General features: G+C 42.1%; 2 protein-coding genes across 3 annotated transcripts in view; both read right to left on the bottom strand.

Annotated features, from left to right (window-relative positions):
- The window catches only part of LOC5575982, a 526,418-nt gene that overhangs the window by 93,785 nt on the left and 407,325 nt on the right, over positions 1–25,308 (bottom strand). The gene's annotated exons all lie outside the window — the stretch shown is intronic.
- Positions 8,140–9,631, bottom strand: LOC5575980 (protein CDV3 homolog). The gene has a single exon (XM_021846004.1). It carries the CDS (start codon positions 9,506–9,508, stop codon positions 8,801–8,803), a length of 708 nt encoding a protein of 235 aa, XP_021701696.1. The 5' UTR covers positions 9,509–9,631; the 3' UTR covers positions 8,140–8,800.

The following is a 25,308-nucleotide window of genomic DNA, read 5'->3' as shown; positions in this document are numbered from 1 at the left end:
TCATTTTTCAGTTAACGATCGCTTGATTGGGAATTATACACATCAGGAAGATCATAATCATTCTCATTCACAAACTAATTTTAATCCGTCGGGTAGCAGTTCGAATCTTTCAATTTCGAATGTATCTATCCACGGAAAATCCTTTGCCGATATCGTAGCAGGTAATTTGAACTCCTCCCCTGTTCGTTCCATGAGTACCCATTCTACTTGTTTCAAATCAAATGAAAAAAAAACCCTACCGCCACAGATAACACTACTCCGCCTCTTCGTCTAACGAAAATTCTAATGGGAAATCATCAGACAGTACCCACTTCAAGTGATATGTCTGCCTCTGATTTTAATTTTCTAACTGAACAATTGAATCTAATGATTGATGCAATGTTCAAAGCCACCACTATGACTGAAGCCGTCCAAGTAGGTGTAAAATTTAAATTGTTATTGTTATTGGATTACGTTTTTCTAATGGATCCAAATAATAATTTAAATATTTTTAATTGGAATGCTCGTTCTCTGAATGCAGGGCTGGTAGCAGTTAGACAGCAAAATAATAGTGACTTTAGTGACCAAAATGATCAAAATAGTGACCAAAAAGTGACCAAATAATGGCCAAATAGTGACCAAAAAGTGACTTCAAAACTACAAGTATTGGTCATAAAAATGACTAGAAATAAAATAAGTTCTATGTGTATATAAACCAATCTACTGCCCATAACTGCATATTTATCACATTCGTCATTTTTGACAATTGGGTTGAAAAAAAAACACAGATTTTTGTAGCTCGATCGAACGAGCACATTTTTCTAAGTATGACACAATTTTATTGCACTTCTAAAAGGTATATGATAAATGATTCAAAAAGATTTCAATCCGTCGACGCCCCAGGCCACGGGAAATTGTGAAACTTTTAACGTAGATTCAGAATATGTTGGAAACTGGATACCCCTTTCGTGTTAATACCATGGAGAGTAGAGTGTTCATACCGGGACAAAAATTTCAGGGATTTAACAAATTTCGGGATTTTCCGTTTCCCGGGATAATAGTTTTGACACCCCGAGAATCTCGGGTTTCCCGAAATGTTTGTAGAATTTGATGAAAACCATTAACTTCAGTAAAAAAACAATGACATTTTTCTTATTAGATAAAATACAAAACCATCATTGAAAAGAGTTATTATTTTCAAGATAAGACCAATGTACCAAGTAAGAAACACATTTTTTATTTGTCTAGTTGCAAAGATTAAGGCAAAGTAGACCGTTATTGAAATTTGTACTGAGCATCGATGATTGTGGCTAATTCATCTCACGATTGCGAAACAAAGAAAACCGCTTGGTTTTGCACTGAGATAACTGAAAAAGTATCAGCATACTTTCTGCATGTAAGCGCAAGTAGTGATACTTTTTCGAATCATTATTACTTATGTTGACTGAGTTTTATCACTTTGAAATTGCGAGCTGCAAAATCAACATGTCATGCAAAAGCAACGAATGACGGGCTACTTAGCTTTAATGCTTTTCTCTTCATCATTAGCCATTTTTGTAAGCAAATACTGAGAAAGCTAATTTGAAAGTACATCTAAACTTCGATCAATAATTTTCAGTTATTAACTTTTAGCATGATATTCTACAATACCTTCAATTATCTTTAATTGTTTCTTATGTTCTAAAGTTTTGATGAGTTTTGAAATATCTGAAGCAAATTGCTTAAATACTTACTTTACTTACTTACTTATTTGGCTTTACATCAATTATCTTGATAAAGCCTCGCCAACAATATTTCGCCAATTCCCTCGGTTCATGGCCGCTTCTCTCCATCCTCGACTGTGACCCACGCTCTCCAGGTCCTGGTGTACCTGGTCAATCCACCTAGCACGCTGCGCCCCACGCCTTCTTGTTCCGACCGGATTCGTGGCGAACACCATCTTTACAGGGTTGTTGTCCGGCATTCTTGCAACATGCCCTGCCCAGCGTATCCTTCCAGCTTTAGCTACCTTCACGATACTGGGTTCGCCGTAGAGTTGAGCGAGCTCGTGGTTCATCCTTCGCCGCCACACGCCGTTCTCCTGCACGCCGCCGAAGATCGTCCTTAGCACTCGGCGTTCGAAAACCCCAAGAGCTTGCAAGTCCTCCTCGAGCATAGTCCACGCCTCATGCCCATAGAGGACTACCGGTCTTATGAGCGTTTTGTACATCGTGCATTTGGTGCGGGGGTGAATCTTTCTTGACCGCAGTTTCTTCTGGAGCCCATAGTAGGCACGACTTCCGCTGATGATGCGTCTTCGTATTTCCCGACTAACATTGTTGTCAGCCGTCAACAAGGATCCGAGGTAGACGAACTCGTCCACCACCTCGAAGGTATCCCCGTCTATCGTAACACTGCTTCCTAGGCGGGCCCTGTCGCGCTCAGTTCCGCCAACCAGCATGTACTTTGTTTTCGACGCATTCACCATTAGCCCGACTCTTGTTGCTTCGCGTTTCAGGCGGGTGAACAAATCTGCCACCGTTTCAAATTTTCTCCCAATAATATCCATGTCGTCCGCGAAGCAAACAAATTGTCCGGATCTCGTGAAAATCGTGCCTCGACTGTTAAGTCCGGCTCTCCGCATGACACCTTCAAGCACAATATTGAACAACAGGCACGAAAGTCCGTCGCCCTGTCGTAGTCCCCGCCGAGACTCGAACGAACTGGAGTGTTCGCCCGAGATCTTCACGCAGTTTTGCACACCGTCCATCGTTGCTCTGATCAATCTTGTGAGCTTCCCGGGAAAGCTGTTCTCGTCCATGATTTTCCATAGCTCTATGCGGTCGATACTATCGTATGCCGCCTTGAAATCGATGAACAAATGGTGCGTAGGGACCTGGTACTCACGGCATTTCTGGAGGATTTGCCGCACGGAAAAGATCTGGTCCGTTGTCGAGCGGCCGTCGATGAAACCTGCTTGATAACTTCCCACGAACTCGTTTGCTATAGGTGATAGACGACGGAAGAGAATCTGGGATAGCACTTTATAGGCGGCGTTTAGGATGGTGATTGCACGATAATTTTCACACTCCAGTTTGTCGCCCTTTTTGTAGATAGGGCAAAATTGCTTAAATATTATGAATTAATTTTTTACCATACTTCTATTGTCCCATGTGAATAGGAATCCAAGCAAACATGATACTGAAATGTGTTTATGGGCAGTATAGAGAATTTGAAAAAAATCACTAGCAAACCCATAATTAGTCAAGCTAACTTTTGATTTTTATTAAGTTACATCAACAGAATACGAAAACCATATATGAAATATGATTAGTTATAGTTATTGGAAAGCTACATTATCTTTTTATTTCATTTAAAAACTTTGTATTGTTGGATTTGTAATTCCATTTCTATCAAAATACCAGTTTTATTGAACATTTTATAAATCCCGGGATCCCGGCACTTCCCGAGACAAGCCAAGATTTTTGTCCCAAATCCCGGGACGAACAAAATGGCCGGGAAATGAACACTCTAGTGGAGAGTCATCAAATGATAAACAGTTTCAGTCAACTTACTATTATCTGTGAGTATGTTCTAAAAAAATTAAAAGTTGTTTTGTCACATTGCTACATGTAGCAGCATAACCGTCACATTGATAATATTCATGAGCCTCGTAATGTAGTAGAAAAGAAACTCCTATCAATATGATTTTCTGACTATTCACCCAATAAATACACCCACTATATACCCAATAAATACAATTTCATCCAATATGCACTTTTGAGTCTCTGGTAATTTTTAGAAATTTTAGTTTCTTCTCATACTGCCATAAAATGTATGGTTTTCCATTTACTCAATGCCTACTTTGGTCGAATGTTACAAATATGGAGTAAACAAACTCCGGATAAAATTTTTAGCAAAATTCCTGTTCATTAGCAACCTTACTGGCAAAAAATCATTGAAGATTTTGAAGTAGAGATGCAAAACTAATTACTTGAAGCATTTCTTATCAAATCTGTGGAATAATTCGAGGGAAAAATTTTAGTTGTAGACAAAATTTTGGCAACAATCGTGAATGAATTTCAAACAAGTCTGAAAAAAATCCTGATAGAATTCAAAGTTCAAAAGCTAAACTCGTGGCAGAATGTCTGTAAAATTAAACCATTTCTTCCAAATAAACAACAGTAAAGGCCCAAACGCAATGATAGCGGAACGGCAACGGAAAGCGGAACCGATTCGCCAGCATGGATCCACCATCTCGACTGAGTTGTCAACGAATGAAAGTGAACTGACACTGAGTCGACAAGCATGTTATAGTTCATGCTGGCGAACCGGTTACGCTTTCCGTTGCCATTCCGCTATCAATGCGTTTGGGCCTTAACTCAAAAACGCAACTGATTATTGACGAATTCGAGATAAACCGAATTAGAAAATTATTCCATTCATATTAAAATATCTATATTTTAACTGATCGTTTGAATAAATGAATTAGGTTTTGATAACAATCATATCGCTCAGTGGCGGCTCGGAATTACACGTTCTATCTGATCTACGACCCTGAAAATGACTAATTTTGCATATTTAGATTATAAAACAAACAGTAAACGCTAATTTGTTATTGGATGAACATGTGGATTTGATTATTTGGAATAGCCACTGATATCACTAGTAATTAATTATTATTGTTCAACAACGTTCAAGCATTCATTAAAGAGACGTGTTTATGTATAGAAATAGTTTACCAAAGCCGTATGAAAAACAGTGTCAAGAGTTGATTCATGGATAAATGTATAGTTTATTTGTTGGAATTTCAAATACAATTTCTTAAATTATTAATATTACTCGCTTTAGAAGTTCTGTACGAGTTTCTGACAAACTCTTTGAATTTTTTGGTTGTTATTTCTAACCATCTCTGGCTTATTTTCCGGAGGAGTTTTGATGATGTTTGGAAAGGTAACCTGCCTTTAATTTCATACTCATCAGATCACGAAAAAAGTGACTTTGGTGACCATTTTCGTGAAAAAAGTGACTTTAGTGACTTTTTGTTGAAAATAGTGACTTTTTAGTGACCAGGTCGAAAAAAGTGACCAAGTCACTAAAAAGTGACTTGCTACCAGCCCTGTGAATGGTAAAGAGGACGAGCTGTTTAATTTTCTTACTGTTAATAACGTGCATATAGCAGTTATTACCGAAACGTATTTGAAACCTGGATCTAAACTCAAAAGAGATCTTAACTTTTTTGTTTATCGTAATGATCGACTTGATGGGGCATGTGGGGGAGTTGCAATCATCATTCATAGGCGTATAAAACATCAACTGTTTTCGTCATTTGAAACCTAAAGTTTTTGAAACATTAAGTGTTTCTGTTGAAACACAGTCTGGTAAATATACTTTCATAGCTGCCTATTTGCCTTTTCAATACTCTGGACAGCAAGTTAATTTGCTCCAAACTGACTTGCGAAAATTGACTCGTAAAAAGTCAAAATTTTTTGTCATTGGTGACTTTAATGCCAAACATCGGTCATGGAATAATTCTTAAAGTAATTCTAACGGCATAATTTTACTTGAGGAGTGCTCTTCAGGATATTTCTCAATTCAATACCCTGATAGCCCTACATGTTTTTCCTCTTCTAGAAATCCTTCTACGATTGATTTGGTCTTAACCGACTATAGTCATCTTTGTAGCCAATTAGTTACTCATGCTGATTTTGATTCTGATCATGTGCCTTTTACATTTCAAATATCCCATGAAGCGATTCTCAATCCTATCAGCTCCACTTTTAATTATTTTCGAGCCGACTGGAATATATATGAAACGTATGTAGACTCTAATCTTGATGTTAACATTTCTTTACAAACTAAACTTGATATTGACAATGCTCTTGAAACTTTAACAAATTCCATTGTTGAAGCCAGGAGCATTGCAATTCCAAATGGAAAAATGCTAAGGTTGTTCCAATTTTCAAACTAGACAAAAATCCTGCAGAAGCTTCTAGCTATCGTCCAATCAGTTTGCTTTCCTCCATCAGTAAACTTTTTGAAAAGGTTATTTTGAACAGAATGATGGCCCACATCAACGAAAATTCAATTTTTGCCAATGAACAGTTCGGATTCCGCCATGGACATTCGACCACTCATCAACTTTTACGTGTAACAAATTTGAATCCGTTCCAACAAATCTGAAGGCTATTCTACTGGTCTTGCTCTTCAAGACATAGAAAAAGCATTCGACAGTGTTTGGCATGAAGGTTTGATTGAAAAACTTTTATTTTCCAACATACATTGTTAGAATAATTCAAAGTTATCTGTTGAATCGTGCACTTCAGGTTAATTATCAGAACTCCAGATCTGAAAGACTTCCTGTAAGAGCTGGTGTTCCCCAAGGCAGCATTTTGGGACCAATATTATAAAATATTTTCACATCTGACTTACCTACCTGAGTTATCTCAGGGATGTCAAAAATCCTTGTTTGCGGATGACACAGGCCTCTCCGCCAAATGACGAAGTCTGCGTGTCATCTTTAGTCGATTGCAAAAAAGTTTGGATATTTTTTCTTCATACTTGCAAAAATGGAAGAATTTCCCTAATGCTTCCAAAACTCAACTAATAATATTCCCACCTAAACCAAAAGCTCTTTATTTGCTAGATAAGAATTTAACTTTCAAAAATCACATTGAGGGCGTTCAAGCCAAATGTAACAAATATGTAAAATGTCTCTATCCCCTTATTAAAAGAAAATCAAAACTTTGTCTTAAGAACAAGCTTTTGATATTCAAACAAATTTTCAGGCCAGCCATGTTGTATGCTGTACCAATATGGACTAGCTGCTGTAATACCAGGAAGAAAGCTCTGCAGAGAATTCAAAATAAAATTTTGAAAATGATTCTGAAGCTTCTTCCCTGATATAGTACCAATGAATTACACAGAATATCCAATGTTGAAACATTGGAACAAATGTCAAATAAAATAATTAATAATTTCAGGCAAAAATCGTTACAATCTTCTATTGCTACGATTAATGCGTTATATGTTTAGGTTAAGTTAGGTTAAGTATATTCAAAACGTTTTTTTTTCTCTTATAAGCAGGTGAAATCAACTCACCTGTAAAATATCTGAACCGCTACGGCAAATGAAATGTAATATGTTGTTAACACAATGTTAATAATATCTTTATTTTTTTTTACCAAATTAGGATGATAGTGTTGTCTAACACAGAACACCTAGATATAAGAAATGTATGTAATGTTTGGAATGATACTAATAAAGAAATAAAAAAAAAGTGTTCTTTAGATTTGTGCTCTTGAAAGTTTGAGATACGGTTTCAATATAAATAAAATATTTTTCTCTATATATCGTTTTACAAGTTTTACTTGGATATTTTGAGTAAACTTGTAACGATTGACATGATTGGATGGAGTGAACTTCATTTTATTTTCTCAAGACTGAGCAAAATGCTCGGAACAAGGCAGAGTTGATCTAGGAAGCTTCAGAAATAAATATTTTTAAGCAACCTACACTAACTTCGAACAAGTTGTTCGGAGGGTAGAGTTGATGTTTTTTATTTCAGTAAATTTTGAATTCTGAGTATAAGTATACAGGACAGTTTACTCTACTATGCATAAGAGCGTTTTCTCGGTTTTCTCAAAGATGTACTGCCATTTTGATAGCCTCTTTTCACATAAATAGTAATCAATATTAGATTCAATGTTTGATTTTTGAGTACCTATTGATATTTTTCCCTCACCTCTAATGAAATTCCCTTACCCTCTAGGTGTTTCCAGGTAGTCGATACCCTGATCTGATAAACCTAATTGCAATGGGATATCAACATCTAGTGCAGAGTGGGGGTCATGCACAAATTATGTCACGCTCCAAGGGGGTCAAGCCAAGCGTGACAAGCCTTACAAAATTTTCGAAAGACTCATACAAAAAACGTGACAAAGGAAGGGGGTTTGCCGAAAAAGTCTAAATTTAGCGTGACATAATTTGTGTACCATCCCGGAGGTTTGAAAACGAATAATTTATTGCACTGCCTAATGTTAAGAAAATAAATGTTATTTCAAAACTGTAGCTTACCTATAAAGAGGTGTGAGACACACATTTTAACTATTCTATCTCAATCTACCTACCTACAAGAGCTGGACCGGTGTTGTGATATGATTTAATGTAGCAAAAAGAACCTTTTTCAGTTTTATTCATTTTTTTTGTTTATTGAATACAAAATCAACGCGCAGCTTTCGCGGAAAGTCGTGAAGAGAAATAACGAAGACTCTTGCTATTATTTTTTATGCAATTTAATAGTATTTAAACCCATCAGTGTAATATATCTTCTTCCTCAGCTGGGGGAAAAGCGCGTTTCTAGATGCTGTCATTAAAGAGTTGATTTTATGTTTCGACTACCGTTTCTGTTTCTGGATTCAGTTGGGGAAAGAATTACCATTCTAAATTTGATTCGATAGTTTTATCCAGTAGTTAAAACACTGAGTTTGAGGAATATTCTTCTTTCCGAGGCTAGATTTTTCCGTCCCAAATCTGGAGAGTAAGAGAAGGGGTGCCTCTAAATATCAATTCGAACCGAAATCAGTGCCACATTCTTGGACACGGAACAATCCAACCCGGAAGAGCGAAAGTCGTCCCCCAAAACAAGCTAATAGTCTGGTTATCCCTTATCTGTTTAGTGAGCAGTCTGTTCATCTGTTCTGTAAATAGGTAAAGAGCACATTTATACGCGGGACACATGATTGTAATTTGGAAGAAGGAGAATTAAACAATACAAAAACCTAGGATGCTAACCGGACGCTCTGAAAATCGCCGGCCAAGTGTCCGTTTTGCCGCCGGGGCTCTAGCTCGCATCGTTGCTCAGTGAGGTGAATCTGTTTCCTACCTGGAGGGGTTGAGCCGAGGGAAGATCCGACGCCCGGACGCGGCCACCGTGTTTCACCTCTTCGAAGGTGGAATCTTTCTTAACCCGCGAGGGATCAACCGGCTGTTCCGCGCCCAGTGTCGGGAAGAATTCTTCATTTTTCAGATCCGGCGCGACTCCCTTCTTCTTCAGGCGCAGATTCTTCATGGCCGGCGTTACGTACACACTGGATCCGGGCCGTTGCTGTTGTTGTTGTTGTTGCTGCTGCTGTTTATCGGCATCTGCTCCCGCTTCCACATTTCGCCACGCTCCTGATTTGCCATTTCCCGATCCGCTTTCTCCTCCTTCGCCATCACCATCTCCAACAGAACCACCATCCTTTCCTCCGGATTCGTCGTTTCCTTCCTGCTCCGAAATGGTCAACTGGGCCAACTTCAGTCCGCTGTAATCTTTGCGTTCCTCCTCGAATTCCTTCCACTCTTCGTCCGCTTGTTCGGGCTTCTTCTGTTCATTTCCTGCTCCTACTGCTTCCACATTAATCGGGGTCACCTTTCGGGCAGTTTTCGCATCGGCAGTCTTCTTGGCGGCTTCCTCGATCGATTTGGCCAGTTCCTCCGGGGTGGCGAACTTCTTCGCTTTCGACTTTTTGCGGTCTTTTTTCGCGAAAAAATCGTCCAAATCGGCCATTGTGCACTACTACTGGAAGGCGGCGAGAACAACGTGGTACAAAATGCCAGCAGCAGCAAATCCAAGCAAGTTTCTTCCGCTCGTCGCACTCGCGAACTGATGGGGGATTTATTTTTTTCTACTGCGGCAGAAAAGGGACAAAATTTGACGTTTGGGCCGCGCGAAATGACAGATATTTTGACGGGTAGCTGTCACACGTAACACACTCGGTGCAAAAGGCTCAAACGCGTGGGTAAAAACTAGCGGAAGAGGCGTTACGGAACCAAACTGTGCACTCTGATAGTTTTCTCCTCAGAGCTTGAATAGAATATCAATGATTATCATTAAAATAGATTTTTGCTTGATCATTTAATAAAAAAAAATACAAGCAACTTTTTCTTCCGAGTGTAACCGTGTAACTGCACAGATAGTTTATTCTAAGAAAAAAAAAATGATCGATTTCCAGAGTCAGAATAACTCAAGTTCTGAGTCGCTATTTTCATCATGTGTTGCCTGTGGCCGCACAGTGGCGTAATTGAGACTGAATTGCCCATATTCATTCTTTGAACTTTCATCGACGATCTTTTTTTATTTTCGACTCTCTTTTTCATTTCCGCTCCATTAATTTGAATTTTTGAAATTTTCCATTTCGCGACGTTCGTTTAGTTCCATGATCAGTAGAGTGATGCAAATTTTGAAATGTTTGCTCCCCTATGCTAAAACGATTTTAATTATGGTAAATATTATGCATCAGGTAGAAATCAAGACCAACATTTATTTGAAATTATTATTTTCTCGGGCCCTGAGCGTCGCAGCTAATATGTGAATAGTGCGCTGTGTTCATAGAAATCGCTAGAATGCAGCGCCACACTAAAAAACTGATTTCAAAATGTCGCGAGTTGAGGCGTGTCGCGAGTCTCACTGGCGCGATCCGGTTTGGTGGCGGTGCGACAATAGCATCCTCCCAAAGTTTGAAATGATTCGGAAGAAATTTGACTGTGCACACGCCATTTGAAGTTTATATGGAGATTACTATGGAAAACTTCGTCATATTTTTTTTTATGGAAATGTGATCAAATTCTTCAAATGTGAAATCCTCCCAGTTACAACTTTGCCGAAGACCACTTTTTTATTGGACCTCAGGAAAAATTGTTATTCATCATCATAAAGTTACCGAAAGCTAAGGGTTCATTCAAATATTACGTAACGCAAAATTTGGAAATTTTAGATCCCCTCCCTCCCCCACGTAACAGCTTTTGTATGGGAAATTTTAAATTTTTGTATGGACCGTAACACTATGTAAGACCCCCTCCCTTCCCCTGATGTGTTACGTAATATTTGAACGATCCCTAAACATTACATATATTTTGCAATTGAACTAAATGGACAAATTGATGTGAAGTTTTGCGAAAAAGTTACACGTCTTCTCAGTGAGAATCGAGCTCACGACTCCCTGATCTCTAGTTAGGGCGCGTTACAATGCATCACGCTGCAGGAGCTGCTGTATGAGGTTTTGTGCTGCGCAAAGATATTATGGCCTACTTATCGCAGTTGCCACATAACGCAGTTACGTTAGGGATCTTGTATATTATTATGGTTCATACAAAAATATAAAAAAACGCTGTAAACAATAACAAAAACATTAAACAAAATCTATAGGCGAGAATAAAAATAAAAAGTAGTCGAAATTTTTTTTCCCGATTTTAGCTTTTTTTTCCAATTTTGTCAGCCCTAAATGCAACATGGGGCTGACAAAATCGGGACATTACTGTATACAAAAAGTTATAAGATACAATCGAAACTGATGCTTTCTCAAAACTTTTTGAATTGCTGTATAGAATAAAAACATGGTCAGTCTCCAGAAATATAGGATTACCGTGCACCCCCGCTAATTTGAACGGTACCTCATGCAAACCATCGGGGTTCATTTTTAATTTGAACATCTAGTCACCCTAGAAACGTGTTTCTGGATACCTCTTTCACTGTTTTGTTTTGATTCTGCGTTCCGTTCCACAGCGTTCCTTTTCACTTTACTTCGCTCCATGAGCTAAATGACGTTTGAACCATTTTTAATCTGAACGATGTGCAAATTAGCGGGGTACAGATTAAAAAGTGTTCAGATTAAATGTGGTCAAACCAACGGGGGTACCCGGTATTTTGAAAAACAAAAAATGAGTATTTTTGCTAAGTATTCCTAGTAGGAGCGAAGTTCTGACTAACAAAACGCGATATTGACTTGATTGACATAAGAGATAACATATTTGAATACAATATCAAAGTTTTGTTCCTGGAACTTCTGAGCCATAGCAAAATGTGATGTTCGCAAATCTAATGAATAACTCGCACCTATTGTTCAAATCGTATAAAAGTTAAATAAGACATGCCAATGTTGTTCTAGGAGTTGATTTTAGATATCATTTCCAGATCTGTTATCTCTTACATATATCAAGTTAATATCTCTTTTAGCTTCTTCTTTCTTCTTTTTGGCATTACGTCCCAACTGGGACAGAGCCTGCTTCTCAGATTAGTGTTCTTATAAGCACTTCCACAGTTATTAACTTTCTTTGCCGAATGACCATTTCTGCATGTGTATATCGTGTGGCAGGTACGAAGATATTCTATGCCCTGGGAATCGAGAAAATTTCCTTTACGAAAAGATCCTCGACCAGCGGGATTCGAACCCACGACCCTCAGCATGGTCATGCTGAATAGCTGCGCGTTTACCGCTACGGCTATCTGGGCCCCTATCTCTTTTAGCTATTCATATTATAATTTGATATTGCTAAGCTTTTTTGCCTGCTCGGGATGTTTTCCGTACAAGAAAAGTAGAAATTTCTTCGACAGAATTGGTTAAAAAAATTCTAAAGAGAGCTTCATTCTTTTCCATAGGGCCTCCCTTAGCCGAGTGGTAAGAGTCCGCGTCTACAAAGCAAAGCCATGCTGAAGGTGTCTGGGTTCGATTCCCGGTCGGTCCAGGATCTTCTCGTAATGGATATTTCCTTGACCTCCCTGGGCATGACTTCCCTCAAAACCCTTCAAATGATTTGAATACATATATTTATACCGAGGACTATTTGTTACAAGTACAAGTCGTTATAACAATTGACTAAAAAAAAGTATAATTTATAAAATCAATGAAATATAAGTTAATAACTCATTTAAATTGAAGTTTTGAACAAACTCAAACTTATCATGAAATAAGAGTAATCATTACAGACTGATTTTACTGTGTATGAATAAACTTTATTTTTGACCATCATTGATTAGAATTTTCCATGCGCTTGAAATAGCGGACTGAACTCAGCTTGGATCAGCACTAAACAGCTGAGACGAGACTCGCGGAGACGGTCTTCTTTTCCTGCGATTGATGTTTTTTACCCTTCTTACAACCATAAGAAGGGTATAAAGATCGCTTGAAAAACCGACTTTTGATCCGAGGCCCGGAGGGCCAAGTCTCATATACCAATCGATAGAGCTCGATGAACTGAGCACATGTCCGTGTGTGTGTATGTGTGTGTATGTGTGTGTATGTGTGTGTGTGTTACAAAAAATGTCACTCAATTATCTCAGCTGTTTGTCAACCGATTTAAACACTTTTAGCTCTAAAAGAAAGCTACAACATTCCCATAGAACGCTATTGAATTTCATTGCGATCGGACATTTCGTTACAGAGTTATGATTCAAACAGTATCGTGAAGTACTAGAAAAAGCATATTTTATTACTTTCAACTGTCTGCATTTTGATCAATTTCTCAGTCCTAGGTACCGATTCGAGTTCTTTTATCGACTAATGGAAGCTCTAACATTCATTCATATTCCTTCAAATTTTCATTGAAATCGGATTATTTGTTACAGAGATATCAATAGAAGAATTTTGTAAAGTACTGGAAATAAATAAGTTTATTTTAGAATATTCAATTTTTTACATTTTGATCAATTTCTCAGCTATTTTTAATCCGATTTGAGCTCTTTTTCCATCGATTGAAAGCTTTGACATCATTCATAAACATGCTGCAATCGAACGTAAAGTTACAGAGATAAAAATCGATTTTATCCAAAAAAATCTCTAAAATTCCTCTTTTTACCCTTCTTACAACCATAAGAAGGGTATAAAGATCGCTTGAAAAACCGACTTTTGATCCGAGGCCCGGAGGGCCAAGTCTCATATACCAATCGATAGAGCTCGACGAACTGAGCACATGTCCGTGTGTGTGTATTTTTTTTTTTTTTTTTTTTTTTTTTTTTTTTTTTCATGCATCTCTAGGAGTTAAAAAAATCTTCTCAAGACTGGCCTGTATTTGTTCATGCTCATGCCACAGTGTATGGTTTGGCACTGTGTGGGATTCGCAATGGGGCGCCTACCCACTAAAAAACAGTCTCCTAGGTACACCGTCACCGTAAAGAATTCTTCTCCGGCACCACCTTGCGGTATTACTTCGAAGAAGAGGCGACACATGCTACGCGCACCCTTCATTAAGCCCTTCGGCTCCATCATTAATTTGTTAGTTCCTAATCCATGCCATGCTGAGCCCTTCGGCTCCCATTAATAATTTGTTAGTATTCCTTGTTTGTGATCTAAACATGCCATATTCAGCCATTCGGCTCACGATACCATGGGTGCCAGAAACTCCCTGACGAAGGAAGTTCTCTCGGTGCTGGACGCATGCCATTTAGCACTCCAGGTTCTCGCGCACTATTCGGATAGTCCCCGGCGGTGAATCTACCCTACCCCGACGAAGACTTCCCCGGAGGTGGAAGTTCTTCCGGTACCGATGCTGCCCTGGCAAGACAATTCACACCGTCTTCAGCTCAAGGCTGCACAGACTGAACAATCACAAACATTAGGCAACGGACAACACGAAACACCCAGTAGCCCAATGATGAGTTTTTCGTTTGACGAAAAGTTTCTACCGACTGGAGGGGGAATCGAACCCACACTTCATGGCACAATATGCCTAAACGACTGACGCCGCTAACCGCACGGCCACGAAGCCTACAACTTCCGGTGCTTTTCCACGATCTACTCGGTCCGGTCTCCGATCATGCATACCTACCGGTTGGGTGCCGAGGTCGGTTCGGCGATTCCGGTTGGAGACTGACTTCCGGTTTACCGGCACCTCAACGACCCAGAACCAGTACTGCGTCGCGTTCTGCTCGGTCTAGTCCCTGGCGGTGGATCTAGCCATTTAGCTCTCCAGCATTTGTGCGCGGCTCGGGCAGTATACGACCGGGCTACGAAACCCGACCCGAGTTGTCGCCGCGCGCACTTGCTTGTTCCTCCCTCCACTTCCGCTGAAGCAATGACATTATTTTCGTCACCGCCATGTTCACCGCGTTCCACATCACCTCATCGCTACACATTCTATCCACTACGTTGTCTACGGTTACGTCAGCCCCGCAGACCGCTGTCATCTCGCTACGTTCCGCAGCAAAACGTGGACACTCGAAAATGACGTGTTCCGGCGACTCCTTTACGACTGGGCACTCAGCGCAGAGCGGCGACTCTGCGTGGCCGAACCTGTGCAGATATTTCTTGAAGCAGCCGTGACCTGACAAGAACTGCGTCAAGTGGAAGTTGACTTCTCCATGGGATCTGCTCACCCATTTCGCCAGATTTGGAATAAGGCGATAAGTCCACCTTCCCTTCTCAGTGGTATCCCACTCGCGTTGCCATTTCACCATCGTGTCGGCTCGGGCAATCTTCCGGGCTCCTCCAGTACTACTAGCTTCGTAGCACTCCTTATCCTCTTCCAAAACGTAGCCGATAGGGGCCATTCCGGCAATCACGCATACTGCCTCCGAAGATATAGTTCGGTAGGCACTCGCTACCCGCATGGCCATCAGCCTATACGTGCTGCTAAGCTTGACTCGGTTCCTCTTCGTCTTCATTGCGGTTCCCCACGCCGGGCTAGCGTACCTCAGGATCGACGTAGCCACGCTAGACAATAGCCTCCGCTTACTGCTGCAAATCGCCGAGTTATTCGGCATGATCCTGGACAGCGCCGTGGCTGCCCTCGCTGCTTTCTCGCACGCGTAATCGACATGGCAGTTAAAGTTCAGCCGATCGTCGATCATTACGCCGAGGTGTTTTAGCTCCCGCTTTGAGGCTATGGTGTGTTCTCCCACTGTAATCTCAGCCTTTTGCACCACTTTTCGATTGCTGATAAGCAACAGCTCCGTTTTTTGGTGGGCTATCACCAGTTTCTTCTCGTACATCCAGTTTTCGACTGCGTCCACTGCTTCTGTAGCGAGAACCTCCACCCTTTCCAGTGAGTCACCAATGACCACAAGCGTGATGTCGTCTGCAAATCCAACGATTTTGACGCCTGTTGGCAGCCTAAGCGTCAGCACTCCGTCGTACATAGCATTCCACAACGTTGGACCCAGGATAGAGCCCTGTGGAACTCCCGCATTTACCGACCTCGACTTCTGTCCTTCGCTAGTGCTGTAGCTCAAGACCCGGTTTTCGAAGTAGCTTCCTAGTATCTTGCACAGATAATCCGGAACCTTCATTTTATGTAACGCCACAGCAATGGCTTCCCAGCTTGCACTGTTAAAGGCGTTTCTCACATCTATCGTCACGACAGCACAGTAACGGTTACCTCTTCGTTTTTTTGTCCTTGCTTTGTCGGCAGTGTCAATCACTGTTTTGATGGCATCTACCGTTGACCTTCCTTTCCGGAATCCAAACTGCCACTCCGACAGTCCACGCTCTCCCTCAGTGAACGCCATCAGTCTATTGAGGATGATCCTCTCCAACAGCTTTCCGAGTGTGTCGAGCAAACATATCGGCCGAAAGGAGCCTGGATCACCGGGGGGCTTACCCGGTTTCGGTAACAGAAGCAGTTTTTGCCTTTTCCACTGTGCTGGGAAATGTCCCTCATCTAAGCAGATCTGGAGTGATGTCCGGAACATATCTGGGTTGGCCGTGATAGCTGCTTTCAACGCTACGTTGGGAATACCATCTGGGCCAGGCGCTTTCTTCGGCTTCATTTTCTTGGCCGCCTCTATGAGCTCCTCATTGGTAATGATTGCTCTTTCTTCACCTTCCTGGCCATACGGTGTCGGTGGCCAGACCGTTGGCGCGTGTTGTGGGAACAACCCGTCGACGATAATCTGCAACTTCTCTGGGCATGTTTCAGCGGGTACGGCTGGACCACTGATCTTGGCCATCGCCACCCTGTATGCATCTCCCCACGGATTTGCATTGGCATCGCGACACAACTCCTTGAAGCACGTTCTCTTGCTCAGCGAAATTTCTCTTTTCAGATCGGCTTTCGCCGCCCTCAATGTTACTCTTCGCTCTTCCCTCTCACCATCGGTTTTGGCTCTTTGCATCCGTCTCCTGACTTGGAGACATCTTTTGCGGAGGTTGCCAAGTGTCTCATTCCACCAGTATACCGGACGACGTCTGTATTTCGGCTCGACCTTCCGTGACATGGCAATGTCGCATGCTCGTACCATCGCAGCCGTTAACTCCTCCGATCTCAAGTTCAGAACCTGCTCTTCTCTTCTGAGGGCTTCCACGAAAAGCTCTTCGTTAAAACGTTTCGTTTTCCACATCTGCTCATGAGGTGTACTCGCTCTCTGTGAGCATTGTGTTCTTCCGCCAATTCTATACCGGACCTCCTGATGATCGCTATGAGTGTACCCATCGCAGACTCTCCAGTTCAGGCTTCCCATCAACACAGGACTACAGAAAGTGATGTCGATTATTGATTCCCGGCCATCTCTACGGTAGGTGCTGGTTGTTCCTTCGTTACCCAAGTCTACGTCCAGCCTTGCCAGCGCTTCTAGTAGACTACGCCCTCTTGGGTTGGTGAGACGGCTGCCCCACTCAACTGCCCAAGCATTGAAGTCGCCAGCGATGACGACTGGTCTCCGGTCGGCTAGCTTATCGGTTAGCTCGTCCAGCATCTCGTTGAACTGGTCCAATGTCCAGCGGGGGGTGCGTAGCAGCTGCACACGTACACCTCGTTAACCTTTGCAATAACGAAGCCTTCGTCCGCCTGGAACACTATTTCCTGGATAGGATACCTCCCCATCGTCCAGATTGCCGCTGTCTTCGCCTTATCAGCGATCCAGTTACCGTTTCCAGCTGGTACTCGATACGGCTCGGCAAGGATAGCTACGTCGCACTTCGATTCCGATACGGACTTCCACAGCAGCTGTTGCGCTGTGTCACAGTGGTTGAGGTTTAGCTGAGTTACCTCCACTGCGGTTTAGAATTTCTCGCTCGCCTGAAGGCCGGGCACTTAGGGCCTCCCGTCGCGTGTCTGTTGCGACTTTTGTCCTTGCAGATCAGGCACCTTTGCTTATTGTTGCAATCCTGCGCCTTGTGACCTTCGTCGCCACACCATCTACAGAGCTTACTTCTGTCTGGTCCTTCGCAGTTTCGTGCCAGGTGGCCGTATTCCAGGCACCTGTAGCATCCCTCCGGTCTCTGGGAGATCTTCAGTGGACATACTGAACAACCGACCCGAATTTTCCCGACTTCCAGCGCTTTGTTGGCTGCGTCTACTGGGAGCTTTATCGACGCCGCCTGTGTTCCAAGCGGTGCTCTTCTTAGCCGTACTGTCATCTGCACCGTTTCCAGATCGCACTGTTCCTTTATGGCGGTCCTCACTTCCTCTTCGGTGGTGATCCAATCCAGATCCCGCAATTGGAGTGTCACTTCAGGGCACATGGCTTTCACCTGCACCTTTTCGCCCATGACTCTCTCGGTTAGCTCTTTGTATGTCGAGCTTTTGTTCACCGAGTCTTTTTTTAGCTCGATGAGCATGTCTCCCGTCTGGGTGCGTCTGATCTTCTGAACGTCGGCACCAAACTCCTTTAGTTGAGGGTCCGTCCTCATGGCCCGTAAGACTTCAGCATAAGTGTCCTCGCTAGTTTTGACGACAACAGCTTCGCATTTTGCCTTCTTCCTGATTGGCCTTTGCTTTCTGGCACTCTCCTGTTTGCCTCTCTTCATCTTGTTCCGGACCTCTTGCCATGGGATATCGCCGGGTCCCCCACTGAGCACTTCATCCGCCGGTTTTGGCTTTGCATTTTTCGGCTTCTTTGGTACAGCCTGTCTTTCGTCTCCTGGTGACGACCTATGTCTTTTAGGGGTGAAACTTGGCGTAGTTCCTATTCCCGCTGACCTTTCTTTCCCCTTGCTATCTTTCCGAGGGGCTATGCCGGTTTTTGCCGGCTGCACTACCGCAGCTGCCAGGGCCTTTTTGGTCGCCGCTAACTCGGTTTCAACAGCATCAATCCTCTGCATCACTTTCCTCCAGTCCTTGACGACGGATCCGAGGGTTCCTTGAATCCTTGCCACGAGGTCCTTAATGTCTTTGTGAACGTTGTGCCTCTTATCGACGAATTCCCGAAGCTCATCTACGACGGTTTTCGCCGCTTCCACCTTCGATTGGCTCGGGGGTAACTTCCACGCACTTTGCAGCTGATGTTGCTGCTGTCTCTCACGCTGCTCATGCTCACTTTGCGACTTATCCCGCCGCTCCTGTTCACGTGTTCGCTGCTCGTGCAGCTCATCTTCGCCCTGCTGGTGTTCCAGCTGCTGCTGTTCCAGCTCCTGCTGTTGGCCTTGCTTCGGTGGCGACCTCGGCAAGCCACTTTTTGCGAACGGATTCGCTGCTTCACCTACGTTGATGTTATTCACTTCCATGCTTAAAGGTTTCCCCTCCAAGCCGCTATCTCCACCCGTCGTAAGTAGTCGTCCTTGTGATCCCGTGGGTATCTTTGCTTGCAGTGAGGTCCACGCGAGGGCTGACACGGTCCTTCATGGGGTACCGGGTTCAGAGCCAGATCGACGCTAGTCAGGAATATCCATCTGAGCCTACTTCCACCAGCTAAGGTGGCGAGCTTTGAACGTACTAGGAGGCCTGCCACGGTTTTAACGGGACGGGGGCAACCGTTCCATTAGCTCACCTGCCGTTTCAGAATAGTGTCACCCATTCTTACTAAGGAAGTGGAATAGAGCGATTGTCAGCTATATAGCGTCGTGTTGATACAGTCCTTGACCTTGTCCTTGTCCTTGCAGCCAGTATGCCGTAATTAGGATCTTACTGGCATCGATCCTAATGTGCCGGTTGGCACTCCAATGGTTGGGCTAAGGCACTTTGAAAGCGGTACCAGGTCGCTTCTTCAGGGTTACTTGCAGATATGTGGTTTTTTGTAGAGATTCACCAGAGCCCACTGATGAACCCCCGCCACATCCTAGGTAGACCGTGCTTGAGCCCCTGGTCAGATGGACCAGACGCTCGGCTACCTCCCGAAGGAAGTACTAAAGGTGGTATTCCATACGGCTGTATGTACAAGTTTCGCTTGGGAAGGGTAAAAATCCCAAGCTCCCACCTGGCACCTCCTCACTCTAGCTGATGTCAGAAGGACAACAGTGCCCAGGTTGCACTACCAGCTAAGTACGCAACCCTTTGCTGGCGGTCTTTGTCATCGTTAGACCCGTGGAAGCGTGAGGTAGGGGCTTGTGAGGACCAGAGCTATGTTGGACGCTCCTTCCTGGTTGTCGACTCACCATTTTGCAACCCTCCGTGTGTTTTTTTTTTTTTTTTTAGTTTTAGAAGGTGGTAAATTACATTTACGAACTAATCCAGCGTTTCACGTTCGATATGGAGGCTAGTCATATCGAATTCGTCCATCGTGCGCCAGAGTGTCGGACTGCTTTATACCGACTAAAGTCCACCTTCGCCCACGAGCCATTCCCCCCGGAACTGCCTCTTGGCATTACTTCATGGGGGAGGCTATTGTGCTAAGCACTGCACTGCTCCTTGCTTCTTACGCTCCTGTACTTCCCTTGCTCTCTTCGTACTGCTGGCATTGCGCCAGGGCCATGTTTCTACTACCGCTTCTGTCATTGCTACGCTTCGTTGCTCTGCTGCGACGTGTTTGGGGCTGACATCTCGCCAGAGCCCTGCGCAACTGTTGCGCCTGCTGTTAATCCGCCGATTCTCGAGTTCTCCAGGTTGGACCAGTTGGATGCCGAGGTCGGTCCAGCGATTCCGGTTGGAGGGTAGCTTCCGGTTCACTGGCGCCCCGACGACCCAAAACTGGTGGTTGTCACGATCGCTACTCGGCATAGTCCCCGACGGTGGAGCTAGCCTACTCCAGCGGAGAGTTCCCGACGTAGGAATGTCTCCCGAAACCGATAACGTTACGCGTTTGTTCCCGCATCACTGCTGCTGACCGGTGAAGTGCCGAGGTCGATCCAGCGATTCCGGTTGGAGGATGGCTTCCGGTTCACTGGTGCCCCGACGACTTAAGCCGGTGACTCGCTACGGACTACTCAGAATAGTCCCCGACGGTGGATCTATCCTACTCCGACGAAGATTTCCCCGACGGCGGAAGATCTCCCGAACCGATGCTTTCCGGGCTGATGCCGAGGTCGGTTCTGCGATTCCGGTGGAGGGAAACTTCCGGTTCACAGGCGCCCCGACGACCATTTGCCGGTGCAACTACGCGTTCTACTCAGTTAGTCCCCGACGGTGAACTTAACCTACTCCGAAGCTGACCGGGCTGATGCCGAGGTCGGTCCTGCGATTCCGGTGGTGGGAAACTTCCGGTTCACAGGCGCCCCGACTACCATTTGCCGGAGCTGTTTCGCGATCTACTCGGCTAGTCCCCGGCGGAAGGACATAGCCTACTCCGACGCGATGTTGGTCGGTAAGTGCCGAGGTCGGTCCTGCAATTCCGGTTGGCAACCCTCCGTGTGTGTGTATGTGTGTGTGTATGTGTGTGTGTATGTGTGTGTGTGTTACAAAAAATGTCACTCAATTATCTCAGCCGTTTGTCAACCGATTTAAACACTTTTAGCTCTAAAAGAAAGCTACAACATTCCCATAGAACGCTATTGAATTTCATTGCGATCGGACATTTCGTTACAGAGTTATGATTCAAACAGTATCGTGAAGTACTAGAAAAAGCATATTCTAATATTTTCAACTGTCTGCATTTTGATCGATATCTCATCTCTATTTTTGAACCGATTTAAGTTCTTTTATCGGCTAATGAAAGCTCTGACATTCAATCATAAGCCTTCAAATTTTCATTGAAATCGGATTACTAGTTTCAGAGATATCATTGGAAGAATTTTCTAAAGTACTGGAAAAAAAAAATTTCTCTGAAATATTCATTTTTTTACATTTTGATCAATTTCTCAGCTATTTTTAATCCAATTTTAGCTCTTTTTCCGTCGATTGAAAGCTCGGATATCATTCACAATCATATTGCAATCGAATTATAAATTACAGAGATAAAAATCATTATTTTCAAAAATCTCTAAAATTCCCCTATTTTTAATTTAAACTTGCACATATATCTTAAAAAAATCGCTGGCAAAATCATTTTAGAACATCAATTTTTCATTTTTCGATATTATTTTACAGGATGGCAACATGGGTTTATAGACCCTCTTAAACTATGATAATAAGCGTATGAAAACTAATAAAGTTCGATATCCGCCTTTTGACGTGCAGTTTCCTGGACTTTTTCGCAAACCATTAAACTATTAGGGCAGATAGAACATAGTCACAACATCCTAAAGTTTAGTTATACATCGGGGATTCGCTGGTTGGAACACGACTGCCTTCCATCTAGCGAATCCGACCCGTTAGTAGGAAAGACTGACAGCTGGTGAAAATGCTCCACACGAACGCATCTGGACAGCAAATCGCCACAAAACGCACATATACATACGCATTTGTTCTATATATGGAGACTTCAAAGCGACGATACTCAGACGTCAAAGTCAGTTTGACATTTTCTGTTGACATTTGAGTGCTTTTAGTTGGAATAGTTTCCAATTAGCGAACATCCAACCATCGAGTCATTCCATGTAGCGGAACCCCAGCGAGCGAATCCCCACTGTACTGGTACAAGGTTCCAAATGAATGATGAATAATAATTATCTTAGGCGGCGTCCATTTATTACGTAACGCTAAAATTGGAAATTTTTGACCCCCTCCCCCCCTCCGTAACGCTTTTTGTATGACAATTTTTAAATTTTTGTATGAGCCGTAACGCTTGAGCCTACTCCCCCCTCCCCCTAGAGCGTTACGTAATTTGTGGATGCCGCCTTATACCTGTATGGAAATGTAAGAAGGGTTCAGTCTCACCATCGGTGGATTAAGTCAGGTTTTTCTTATTACACTCAGTGTTGACATCAATCTTGCGCAAGCCGTTCAAGCTCTCACATGACCATCTTAGCAAAAAACTATTGCGTTTGCATCTTATCGTAGCATAAACTGCATTTTGAGTGAAATTTCATGCCAGCAAACGTAGCAGACATTACAAATAATTAGTCTTGTGTTTAGATTTATCAGCATCTTTGGAAAAACTGCTCCGCTGACAGAGGTTTTTAATAAGGTACCCCGGGGCAAGTGGGACTTAAAAAAACGATAGTTCAAACAAATTGTTCAATAACATTCTCAAATATCAATATTTCTCAAATAAAAAAACACAATCACATTTTGGCAACATATTTGCTGATGCGTGCATGAATTTGATTGAATAATTTCGAAATTGTGAAAACTTTCAAGAATTCATTCAAGAAAGATTCAGAATGAGCCATTAGACGCAGTTACCTCGCTAAACGGGGCAAGTGGGACACATCCAGTTTAATGCGTCAATCCACATCAGTAAGTCAACCATTACAATCATAGGATTGATTAATCATAGATTTTTAATTTTGATGTACATTTCTTGGAAATTTCTTGCAAGAAATGCTCAAGAAAAGCATTTTTCTTTGATCGCAGTACGCAGTTGAAAAGAAATGTCATTTCAAATGGAGCTCACTGTAGGAAATTTCTTGACCATTTCTTGAGCAGAAATTTTTACTTTTCTTGAGCGCAACAGCATACCTAGCTTTAAGGCCGGTTTGCTACTGACAAGAAAAGGAATCGCCTATCTCGATGCGTGGAAAATTTCTCCCAAGAAATGGTCAAGAAAATCACTTTTTTCTGATCGCAGTACGCAGTTGAGAAGAAATGTCACTTCAAAGGGGGCTCTCTGTAGGAAAGTTCTTGACCCTTTCAGTCAAGGAATTTCTTTACTTTTCTTGAGCGAAACAGCATACTTAGCTTTAGAAAGAAAACGTTTGTTTAATAGTACATAACATCGTACTTAATATAAACTGAAAATTCCTCAATAAAAGCGTAAAAAGCAATAAAACATGTTCAAAATATATCATTTATAAGTTATTAATTAAATGTAGTACAAAAACTTTTTATAATTACCGAAATTATAAATATGTTTTGTTCTTATTTATATGCATGGCAGAAAACCACTTATTGGGGTTGAATTGTTTTCCGTAACTACTAAATTTGGTAGAAACAACAAATAACGGTCAATTAACATAGAAAAGTAATCTTTGTTATGGTGCATTTCAAATTTCATCTCTGTCTTTGTTCAATATTGGGTTTGTATTTCAAAAATAAAAAAATAATAAAAAAAAAATATAAAAGAATTACTTATTTCTTCTCCCTCCTAAGCAATTACGTAATTTGAGATTGATCTTTTTTGATAAAAATCATTTGTTTGAATGTTTTAATGCTACTCTATAAGAAAATGTTTGAAACGTGTAGGTAAAGTTTTGATTCTGGTGGTTGTTTCGATAGGTCCCACTTACCTCGGGTATAAATATATTTTGGGGTAAGTTAGACCATCAAAAATTTCATATGAAGTTAAAACGAAATATCGATTTATCGTTAGCAGCTTGTAATAAAACTTAAAATTGTAGCTTACTGATGGATATTCGATTCATAACAAATTTATTTTTGCGAGTCAATGCAAGACGTGAAACGTGTCACAATTTTTCATGCAAGTTGAAAATGGCGCTGAATTGACAACAGTTACATGAACCATTTGGTAATAAAAATAACAATATTTTTTGTACTTAATACATACCTTGTCATTGTATCTTCAACTTCCCCATGAAAAACTTTTCGTAAGTGAGCTATGACGAAACGTCCCACTTACCCCGGATTCTCACTTGCCGCGGACTACATTAATAGTTTATTTTGTGACAGCGAAATCTGGGCTGCATATGACGTTGATATTTTTCCTCTTCGCGAGTCTCTCTCAGTTAAACACTAGCTGAATTGGACGCTTGTTCAGTTGTTGATTAGCGTACCATATGTTAATTAGACATCATCGAATAGAAGCTCAAACATGATCAATATTCAGCTATGAGGGGTTTATATTTTGCACTGGACGGGATATTCATCATTTCTAGGATGGCACAGGTGGTAAGACATACCGGGGACGAATAAAAGGTTTCGAGATGGAATCCAGTATCCAGGCGATTTTAAAAGGTTGCTGTTTTGTCATGATAATATTGTGTACAGTACATTTTAAAAGTGTCCGTATAAAGAGGCCATGTCAACTTTTTCCATCTATTCATAACCAATTTCACCTAAAAAATCAAATAAAAACGAAATAAAATTTTCAAAAACTGCGTGGTCATTTGTGTTCGGATTTTCAGACCTCGTGGTCTTTGGTTAATACAAAAAAAAGGAAAATTTGTGTAGATCGTGGGCTTTTGCGATACCTCAGTCTACGTAGTATACGGCGCGGCATCAAGGCCACCTGGAAAGCTGTTTTCTTTGATTCATTCTCAAAACCTGAGAGTTAATTAGAGGAGTTCATTGCCGCAGATTTTATCATTGAATTAGTGAAACAGGGCCTCATCTGCCCTTTATATAAAAAGGGCCACAGATTGGAGTGCGCCAATTACCGCCAATTACTCCTCAATTTGGCGTACAAAATAATGTCGCGTGTTCTGTTCAACAGAACCGCTGGGGGAGTCC

The sequence above is a fragment of the Aedes aegypti genome, chromosome 2, assembly GCF_002204515.2.
Source record: "Aedes aegypti strain LVP_AGWG chromosome 2, AaegL5.0 Primary Assembly, whole genome shotgun sequence".
Lineage (NCBI taxonomy): Eukaryota > Metazoa > Arthropoda > Insecta > Diptera > Culicidae > Aedes > Aedes aegypti.
This window is presented reverse-complemented; position numbering and strand designations above follow the sequence as displayed.

Coding starts and splice junctions, on each gene's coding strand:
- LOC5575980 (XM_021846004.1), bottom strand. CDS start 9,508: ATGGCCGATTTGGACGATTTTTTCGCGAAAAAAGACCGCAAAAAGTCG.